General features: G+C 42.8%; 1 protein-coding gene across 2 annotated transcripts; it reads right to left on the bottom strand.

Annotated features, from left to right (window-relative positions):
• Positions 1–3,315: 3,315 nt before the first annotated feature.
• On the bottom strand, positions 3,316–11,002 carry LOC102961240 (RNA-binding protein 4). Of its 2 annotated transcripts, XM_042957355.1 has the most exons (4): positions 10,921–11,002; positions 9,514–9,936; positions 5,596–6,289; positions 3,316–3,753 (listed from the first exon to the last, which is right to left on the bottom strand). In XM_042957355.1, exons 2-3 carry the CDS (start codon positions 9,923–9,925, stop codon positions 5,604–5,606), a joined length of 1,098 nt encoding a protein of 365 aa, XP_042813289.1. In that variant the 5' UTR covers positions 9,926–9,936; positions 10,921–11,002; the 3' UTR covers positions 3,316–3,753; positions 5,596–5,603. The 2 variants fall into 2 exon arrangements, with proteins under 2 accessions (XP_042813289.1, XP_007091898.2); XM_007091836.3 differs by lacking the exon at positions 5,596–6,289.
• Between the last annotated feature and the right edge of the window lie 11 nt (positions 11,003–11,013).

The raw sequence follows: 11,013 nt of genomic DNA, 5'->3' as shown, positions 1-11,013 counted from the left end.
ACAATTATTTTACTAAATACTCCACTAAATACACCACCATGATCAGAACTAGGTTGAGCCCCATTATATCTTACGAACTTTTGTAAAACACTTTTTTTCATTTATTTCCCATGTACTTAGTAATTCAGCTCTGAACTCTTCAAATGAACCAAAAATGTCCTTAAAATATTAAAACAGTAACTCTTAAAATGTCTTGGAGACATTCCCTTATGTAATTCTACTTTCTCCTGCTTCAACCTAGACTACAGTTCTGAGCCCAGAGCAGAAAAGTACTCCTGAGACCTTCCGTTCTCATTATTCTGGGACTTTTTTTTTTTTGCCTCAGCATGAAACCACATGGAAAACACCAGAACTGAGCCAACTTTACTTCAGTAGTATGCAACAGCACTTAATACCACAAAGCTAGGGGTGCCTGGGTGTCTCAGCCAATTAGCATTCAACTTGTCGTTTTGGCTCAGGTCTTGATCTTGTAGGTTCGTGGGATTGAGCCCTGTGTCAGGTTCTGTGCTGATGGTGTGGAGCCTGCTTGGGATTCTCTCTGCCCCTCTCCTGCTCTTAAAATATTTAAAAAATAAAAAACAAAACATGAGGCACCTGGATGGCTCGGTCAGATAAGCGTCTGACTTTGGCTCAGGTCATCTCATGGTTCATGGGTTTGAGCCCCGCATGGGGCTCCACGCTGACAACTCAGAGCCTGGAGCCTGCTTTGGATTCTGTGTCTCCCTCTCTCTGCCCTTCCTCTGCTTGCATTCTCTCTCTCGAAAATAAAACATTAAAAAAATAAAAATAAAAACAAAACAACAAAACAACTCGCAATGCTCTACCTCTCACTATTCTACCCCTAGAGTGTAGTTTAGTGCTGATGTAGCTCTGGGCTAAGGAGCCTGCTTTAATTGGGCATTCACCCAAGTCAACCCCAATTTTGATGCCTAGAAGACTCTTTTAAGTCAAAGTTAAGGTCTAACACCAATCAAACCCCAAATATCACCCTGGAAACTGTTTTAAGTCCTGTGACCCATCCAGAATCAGCTTGGCCAGATTTGGGCACAGATGTCAACACTATAGGTAGTGTGACCATTTCCATCCCCACCTGACTTCCAGTGACACACCAATTATCTGCACACCCAAGGCCTAGACAGAGGCAAGGTAAGGACAGGCACCATGCCCTCCCTATTCATCTTTGTATTCTCCAGATGTGTACTGACACACAGTAGGCAACTTAAGAACTGTAAGAACTACAAATCCATCTCTCAGGTGGATGTTAAACACACTTTACTGAACACAACGAACGATGGAAGCCTATACAAAATCAACATATGAAAGCATTACTCTTGAGAAACTACCATAGAACTCCTGAGCTGACAGCAGTATGTTATCCATTACACATACCAGATTATGTGGCCTCAACTCAGAAGTACACTTGATTGGAAGCTTAAAACACCGCTAATTTAAAAAAACTTTATGTTGAAATATCACTAAGTCCAATTTAAATAGTTTTAGAATTCACAATTTTCCCACTGTTCTTAATAGTGTTTTGCCTTTCAACAAGTAAATAACTACAAAGCATAGTAGCGATATAGCAGCCTAGCCCAGATTTTGGCAGTCATGAAAAAGTACTCTTAGGTGGTCTGTTACAGGGAGATCATACTCTCAAAGCAGAAAGTAGGAATGACTCCCTTCAAATTCGTAACCAGACATCATGTTTTATAAAACAAAAATGTATTACTCCCATACATGACTACTGCGATGTGCCATCACCTCAGAAAAGCCTCCCACCATTCCCATATAAATAAAATGCTCTATTTGACAATATGTGTTTTGTCCCCCTCTTAGGCTTTAAGCTCCGTAACTATTCCCAGCACCTAGAACAGTATCTTGCAGAGAATCAAATTACTCCTTCAATGAATACTGTTAGTCTCCATCTTTTTAAACTTTCCAACTCCACTTATCAGACCAAAGGGTGTTATCTATAGCTGTACCAAAGAGTGATGGGTCCATCTTTTCAGAGTAAAAGGGATCAAAGTGGGCACCACCCTCTAAAAAGTGGCACTGGAAGAAAACCAACCTACCCAAAGATTAACAAAGACAAATGCAAGACAAAAGTACTTAGACTTTACTCATAATCTTGTTATTGACCACTTCTCCTATAGTAACTCTTCCCATCCCTAATCCCCTTAACTCGACCAATAGTTTTCTTGGAACTGCTACCTTAATCACTAGCAATTATGTTTTGAGGATAAGAGAAATAAAATATTTTAATTGACAGAAAAATGGTTACTGGATTAAATGGAGTAACACATAAAAGACCAATCACGGGGTTTCACACAGAGCAAACATTTAGTAGTTACAAGTTTTATCCCTACAATTATTTCCATTTTGGCCAACTACCAATTAGAACCAGCATGGTACAAGCTTAAGCAGAAAAATCTGAGAAATCACCCAACTAAAGACCAGATCCTTTTTCTGATCTCCCATCACAACCCACCTTTCCAAAAGGCATATGGTAGGTACTATTTGTTGAGTGAATGATTCTAGAAAATATCCTACATCCAGGCCTACTATGTATGTTAAAACTGGAACCAAGGTACAGACAAAAAAAAACAACACAGTCTGGAAGACCATCTGTTGAACCGTGGAACTAAGAGGCAGTGGTTCTTCTTTGCACTCACCCCCATGCTCATTATTAAACAATCTAAAGCTCGCTGCTGGGTTCTGTTTCTGTGCCAATCATTTGAAAGGCTGTTAAGTACAAGTAACAAGGTGCTAGTGGGACCATTCAGGGCACTCTTTGGATTTTAGCACAACTATAAAAATAGATGGTGAGAGGCATCAGAAGTGTTACTTACTGGCCTAGGGTAGCAGCAGAATGCTGACAGAGCCACAACTTTGTTTCTCCATATGGCACGAAAACTGAAAGCTCATCTCCTATTCCCTCAAATACTTCCTTTTCCTAGAATTCTATCTTGGAAATAAATCAAACTAGATGTATTGACTAAGTGGTTGAAATGGTTATTAAAAGGTGGGTGAGGATTTATTTCTCAAGCAAGGAAAGACTGCTATCTTGAAACCATGAACAAGTGGTTGGTTTCATGACAAAGGTGGACTAGTGGAAGGAAGTCTTTACTGGAATGAAGCTACCTGCCTGGGTTCTTCCTTTGGCACCTTTAAGACCTACCTACAATAAAAAAAAGTAACTGCAGTGATGTTCACCCAGGGCTGAAATGTCAAACTTTATACCCACCCCTTCTCTTCCAGGGACAAATAAAGAACCCAGACACAAGCCCAAGCAAGAACGCTCTCAAAGCACACATGCCCTAAGTTGAAAAACCATTTATTTCACTGGAAAAAAAAAGTGATCCAACTCTATGTGTCTACCCGCCACAAGCCTTTGGGCCAAAAAGACTCAGGAGCAGTGACACTCTCACCAAGGTCATTCCCAAGTCCAACACCCACCGGAAGCAGGAGGCAGGGAGACAGCACACCCCCCACCACAGTTTCTGCACGCAATGAGGCCTGCTGGGAGAACAGAACATAAATGGGAAACTACAGAAGTATTGAAGAACAGGAAGAACAGGAAAATGGGCAGGGAAGAGGAAAGGAAGAGGTGGTCTGAATTTAGCAAGGTAAATTAAGGTCCACGGTTCCTGAGGGACTGAACGTACAGAGCCGAGAACGTCCCGGAGATGGGGTACCACGAAGGGTGTATTCTCATGCACAACCGCAGCTCGGAATTTCAGCCCACACACATCCCACCTGCAAGAGAGCACAATACAGGGGCTTTACAGCAAAGCTCAAAAGGGCTTCCTACTTAAAACTTCAAAGAACATCTTTACAAAGTCTGGTAACTTGACACTCCTTTTAAGTTTACTTGTACCCATCCCCAGTATCACAATAATCTCTAAAAGTAAATAAGCTTAAAGGCCAGAGAGAAACTGGGAAGGTCAAGCAATCCCAGACTGAGGTCCTTCTCTAAATTAAACAGCAAATATTCTTTGATGAGTGTAGGCAAACATAATTCATTTCTCTTGATGTTAACATCAGCATTCCTCAGAAAAGGTAATTCCATGTCCCAAATTGTCACTGGAGGGCAGGAAAAAAAAAAAAAAAAAAAGGTTCCAATTAGCTCTCTGGGGTAAAAGTCAAAAGTATGTTTGAATCTGGGTTTAGTACCAAGGTCCAAGTTAAAAATCATTCAAGGTCTAGTCAAAGTAGCATCAACTGAACAATCTTTAAGACCTGAGGGCATCCAACTCTGCCTAGGGAAGAAACTAAAGAATGTAGTAGAGGGCATATGTAATCTACATATCAAGTCATTCACGTTTCTTTTCCAGCCCTATCAGTGATTTTCTATCCAATAATCTCTGGCAAGTCACATACCTTCTGCCTTAACTAAAAGATGACAGAATATCACTCACCCTGACACTACAAAATTACAGATCAATGGTAATGTCTGGGACACACTGGGAACTGGGGGTTCCCCCAAAACAAAGGGTATCTGAGAATCATCATTTAATACAACAGCAATCTCAAAACACCTAGAGCCCAAAGCTGGCAAGTATCACAAAGAATATACTCAAGTAGAGCCAAATGGATCATGAGGCTCAAAATGTATAGTATAGGAAAAAGCCAGAGGACTCAAGGTAGAGCTGGTTCAAGAGTATTAAATGCCCATAACTAGTGGGAAGATGAAGGGAGTAATTTGCTTAAGGCAAAGCTCCCAACCCTGGTGTTCATTCATATTTATATCACCATATCCCTTGAAGAAGCAGAAAGGATGTCCACCAGAACTCTGTGGGACAGTTTAAAAAAAAAATTGAACAGAGTAAAACAGGTTCTTTTATAGGACAGATTCAAAGATAGAGCAATAGGGTGGGCACTCTATTCAGGGAATAAATCTGAGCTGAGTGGAGAAGTTGGATTTGAATCTATGCCTCAGACTCCTTATTGAAAGCTTTATAAACTAAAAGATACCTTTTCTTCTCTCTGCCCAACTTACCATCAAAGAAGTTTTTTCTATAAAGCTCATAGGGAGTGAACTGTTCAGGAATGTCAGAAAACGCTGCTTCAAGATTAAGATGATGCCACCTGGATAGTCTTCACAGTAACAGGGACCTGAGCAGTGATGACTAGTTAACTAGTTATGGATTTTATATTACTCTAGGTCATAGCAGACCTTTCACATAGCACAAAGCAGAACAGGAAACTTACAAACCTTAATAATGTCACACACCTAGGAATTCAACAAAGGCTCTGAGAAACAGCACACCTCATTCTGAATAAATGGGTCCCAGGTTCAGTTCAATTACAGCACATAGGTGTGATCCAACATTCATCACACCATTCTTCATTTTTCCAGGCACAAATAGCATCAGATTGACTCCCAATACTAGGAGCCCTGGAAAAGTAGCCATGAGGGCTAAGGATGTTTATATATTTCAAAAAGTTAAGTAATTAAGGACTTCCCCTAGTCTCTGCCATGCTAGTAGTAACCTTACCCTAACCCCGCAAAAGCAAGCAAGCAGGGCAGCCTAACTGGAGCCTGTAGGCTGCAGGAGGGATGGCAAAACCAGAACAGGGGACACCCACCGCTCTCACCTCAAGCTTTAAAAAGCTGAATACCGCGCCCGATCCGCATACTGCTCCCGCTCATACCGGGCCATGTCGTACAAGGAATTCCGCGCGGCTGCCGAAGCTTGGGACAACTCACTCTCATGCCCGTAACCGTAGCCCTCTCCAACAGTGGGGACTGGGGCTGTAGCGCGACGCAGGGGGCTCCGATCCCGCCCGTAATATGAAGTGGAAGCTGCAGTAACAGCAGCAGCGGCTGCTGCAGCAGCAGCAGCTGTAGCAGCAGCAGCTCCTGAGGTCGGCAACAGGTGTCTATCGTAGGGATCGAGAGAGGTGGAGGTGAGGTGACTGGCCATGGCTGTGTTCTGGACTTGTGGCAGCTGGGACAGGGTCTGCTCTGCGTAATTATAGGCAGAGGCAGCTGCAGCTGCCACTGCCTCATAGGACCGGGCAGCACGGCAGCGCTTGTAGTAGGCATCGAGCGCTCCGTACGCGTTGTTGTAATACAATGAATCCCCATAGCTCATGGTGTAAGGTGTACGCACTGCTCCATATTGCTCATTATATTGCTCGGTAAAGTCTGCCACTCGGCCAGAACGATCTATCGGACACTCTTTGGACCAGTGCCCCTCTTTCCCGCACCGATAGCAGCCGCTCTGGTCTCCCATCCCGGGCGCAGTCCTAAGCCGGCTGGTGGACAACTGCACGTGCATTCGTTTGCCTTGAAGAAACAGACGCAAGAAGGGTTGCTATCACTCTTAGTCATAGCCCCCGCCCCTACCCCAGACACTGGTCATAGCAATGGCTTTACTTAGACAACACTAATGCAGGATTCCTTGCCAAAAGATTTTTTTTTTTAAGTTACAAAAAAAAAAAAAAAAAAAAAAAAAAAAAAAAAAAAAGTCCACTACATAAATTCAATACAATGACCTGTTTAAAGACAAAGATCAGTAAGATGAAGAAATGTTTCAGCTCTAACACTAGTTTAAAGCTTGGGCCCAATAGTAAGCACCTCATCCTTTGCCAAGTAACTAGACAGAAACTACCCTGAACAATAGCCCAATGACAAAAGAAACTGTATGAGTGCTCCACAAGATTCTCACATTTCCAATCTTCACCATCAAGACTGATTTCATTAAGCAGGACACTACAAAGGCCAGTTCCCCAGTTCCCCACTCCAAAAATCAAAGAGAATAAGACCTGAAAGTTACCACTGATAGAGAATATAACCCAGACCTGATCCGTGACTGAATGTGATAAGCAAGTTTCAAGATTTGTGGGAAAATCACTCATGAATTGGGGGAAAAGGGACAATCATATGCATTGAAGGACTGCCTTCCCCTTTAACAGAGTCCTTTAAATTGTTGGTCCTGATATTCATTCTAACAATGATTCTTCACAATCTGACAACTTTAGGGACTTCCTGATAGGGTCTAAGGAAATAGGACAGGCAATTCACAAAATGCCTAAATTTTTAAAAAGATTATGAAAAACATGGAAGAAAAAGGGGAGGGAGATGAGAAAAATGGGGAGAATAACCAGTAGTATTAGAGGATCAAATAATTCATTAACAAGACTAAAGTACTTTTTCTCCTTAAACTAGGGATCTGAAAGATGGTAAGAACACACACTAAATACTACTTTTTGCTGAATATTACAATTTATATTCTAGAAATAAAAAAATATTACTTCTGAAAACTTAACAAAAGACACTTTTCTGAAGAAACTTAAGGTTTAAATCTTTTCGCAGGAACAGCTTTGACCTAATATGATCTACCAATTTATTGGTAAGCAAAATTCCAGGAAAAACTTCCAATGCAATTGGCTAGTGTACCAAAACATGCAGATGATAAAGTGAATGGTTACAAGCAGAGGAGAGTCAACAGATAGATCATCTACTCATACAACATTACAGAATCGGTAAATAGACAATTTCACATGCAAAATTAAAGTCCTGGGAAGCTAGAGAAGGAAAAGGGAGGTGGAAGGATCAAACTACCCCCAAAAAAATCCTGTTGTAAACATTACATCTATGTGTAGATAGACTGCAAGTTAGAAGCTTAGATACACAATTAAGTACTGAAATGCTTTAAAGTGCTCACCTATGTCCCTCTGGTATTTGCCCTCGGGGCCACCTTGGCACCTAACAAAACCAGAGAAAACAGGTGCAACCAAGGAACTAACCAAGCACATTCATGACATTAAGGTCGTTAACTAATGCCCTGATCTAAGGATGCGTCAATTCCAAAACCAGGAAAAGAAACTAAACCTTTAAAAATATTTACGATAGAGATCTTTAAAATGGGCAAACAAAAGAGAATACACCCAACACTGAGAAACTGAAAAACCATCTTAATAAATTCCATTGCTCCATATACACATAGAACTCTACTAGACAATACTAAGGAGAATGACTAAGTAATGAAAATATAAATAAGCAGAAATAGCACCACAGAGCCTACAGTTCATACTCAAGAGTTATGCATAAGGACAGGTTGTCCTGAGTCAGGACACACTGGTCTCCCTTTACACATGTACCTGCTACAATCAGAAGCTACCACCCACTCTATGACTGGATTGAAGTGGAGAAGAGGGTCCAAAAATTAGGTATTATACCACAAACCCTCCACAAAAGCAGCCTTTGCTCCCAATTAAGTTGTTGGCAGCAAGTTAATTCTCAACTTACCAATTAAAAAAGAAAAACAAACTAGACCTGAGAGACTAGTGACACTTTTCTTTAATAATGCACAGCAATACCCACGACACAGTGCACTGTTAAGTTGGGAGAATGACTGGACCTCCAGCTCTAAGAAAGGTCCAATCTAAGGGAAATAAACCCACAAAACAGGAGCAATGACTGAACAAGAGAGTACTCAGAAAAGGAAGCAGTAACTACCTTGTTTGGGCTAAAAAGGTTGGAATACAGTTTAAAAACGTAGCAAGGAATTATAGGACTACCCCGTAATTTGGAAGTAGTTACAATCAAAGGGAAAAAGCTCTTTTTTTGCTACAGGGGACACAAGGGGATGGTGGGATGGAAGAAAAATTAGCAACTCACCATGGTTACCACACTCACCCTTCCTGATTGCCACTCTTGCCACAGGAGCTCAGAACTCAAACTAAGAAAAGATACAACTTTCCAAATAAAGCAACAATCCATACCATCACTCATACTGCCCTCTAGGTACACTAACAATCTAGTCAAGGCTCTAAGGTAACACCCATCTAAGGGCTCTATTCACCAAGGATGTTGAGTCCACCCTCAAACAGTGAAAAGACATTGCCATTATTGCCCCCAAACCCCAATATCCCCTCCTCAGCAACTCCTGAAATCAGACTTTTATTCTGGAGTGACCTCATCCTCAAAACAGAACCTCTGGGTACAAGCATAACTGAAAAGGAACAAGAGCGATAGCCCTTTAAAAAACACTAGTTATCTCAACACTAGTTATTTAATAACTAATTACCTTTGCTGGGAAGTTAGGAGTTGGGATGAGGTGGGGGAGCTTACCAGGGATTCTGCTCCCCAAAAGTGTTAAGACGCTTTTGGGTTTGTCAGGTTCTTCATATGTAAAATAAGGCATAATGCTGATACTGGGCTGAGGCAATAAATTCAGAGTGAACCACTAAAATGTGCTCTACTATCAAGAAAAAGGGAAGGAAAAAAAGATAAGTGGGAAAATCAAAGGAAAAGACTTCTGCACTAATAGACATAAAAGCCTTAAGAGTTCCAAACTAAAGCCACGGGTGTTTTCCCAAAGGGACTGGTCTAAGTTAAAGCCTCTAATTCCCATGCATTCTCCATTTTAAGTATATCACCCACAATGATTCACCGTCAGCCAGCCAACAGCTCTATTTGTACCCCCAAACCCCTCCCCTTACTTATCCAACCTATTTTCTGCACACAGGCTGTGTTCAGCCCTCTTCCCAAAGAGGGTGGTTCACCTTGAAACTCTGTGTTGTCAAGGCCCCTGATGGCCTCCACTGCATCCTCTGCCCGCTCCATGTGCACGAAGGCATAATCTTTCACGATGTCACATTCGATGACTGGACCATACTCCTCAAACTTGGCCCGAAGCTCTTTGTTGGTACAGGTGGGACTGATGTTGCCCACATGCAACTTGGTGGAGGTTTTGCTCTTATTCTTGCTGGCTTCCACATTGATGTTCACCCCATGCAGCTTGTAGTGGTGCAGGTTGCGTATGGCATCCTCGGCCGCCGTCTTGTCCTCTATGTGCACAAAGCCGTAGTTCTTAATGATGTCACATTCCAGCACCTTCCCATACTGCTCGAAGAGTGAGCGGATCTCCTGCTCTGTGGCCTCCCGGGGCAGGTTACCGATAAACAGCTTCACCATCTCGACACAGCCTGTGTGAGAAGAAACAAAATTTCTAACAAAAGACCTTAGGCTCACATCAGTAAAAACAAAAACAAACAAACAAAAAACCCCCGGCCACCTCCTTTCACTCTAGCAAATATTTCCAGTTCTCCTCTCTCACACTCCCACCTCCACACAACAATCAAAGGAAAAGTGGAAATAAGGAGGCCTGCCACAATACCGGGTGTAGAACCCTAGAATGATGAGAAAATGTCTGTAACAGAAAGCTCCTTAGTAGACAAAGGGTTTGATAAGAGTTGGATAGCTTCTAACGAAAATGGAAATGAAAGTGAGAGCATACATGCAGCGCTGGGGATACTGGGCTTTTCTATCCACTGGGAGGTCAGAAAACGAAAGGTCTAACTGCAAGCTGCCTGGACTGACTACTGAAATTGTGAATCAGCTCTTCCTCCCGCAACGGAGTAAGTAGCCACCATTTCCGGAAAAGTGGGCCTTATAATAGCTTCATTTTAGGGTTTCCTTGGGAAGCAGTGAACGGGAGACCTGAGCCGGAGAGCAAGGCATGAGAAGACTACAGGAAGTGCAGGAGTGGGGAACGCCTCTGTCGGGGTGCTGTCCTACGAGCTCCTGCGGGATGGGGAGATGCGTGGCCAGAGAAAGGGGCTTCAGACTCATCAGTCAGACAACAATGTCTCACAGCCTAAGAAATTCTCGAAACAGGTTTCAATTTTTCTAAGTCTAAAGGAGCGCGGTAATCTCTATGGAAACCTCAGAGCAGGAAACCGAGCCAAGTCGGGTAGAGGGCAATGTGGGGATAAAGGAAGGTATTCTCGGGGGAGGTCGTGGGGGAAGGGCTGCTTCAGGCTTACCGCGCAATGCCCAGCACCGAGGTCGGCTCTCAGAGACGGGTGCGGAGGCCGTGACCCCACTAGGATACCCCTGAAGCCCAAAGGAGTGAGATAAGAAATTTAAGAGAGAAAAGAGAGGCAACGGAGGGGCTCGGAGTCTCTCACCCGCACGGAAACCAGCAGGGGCTCTTCCTCGCGGCGCAGACGCTTCTGACAAAACGCTAAAATGGCGACGGCCGCAGCAGTGACTCTGGGTAG

The sequence above is a fragment of the Panthera tigris genome, chromosome D1 (assembly GCF_018350195.1).
Source record: "Panthera tigris isolate Pti1 chromosome D1, P.tigris_Pti1_mat1.1, whole genome shotgun sequence".
In the NCBI taxonomy this organism is placed as follows: Eukaryota; Metazoa; Chordata; class Mammalia; order Carnivora; family Felidae; genus Panthera; species Panthera tigris.
Note: the sequence above shows the minus strand (reverse complement) of the source record. Positions and strands in the feature narration are given on the sequence as shown.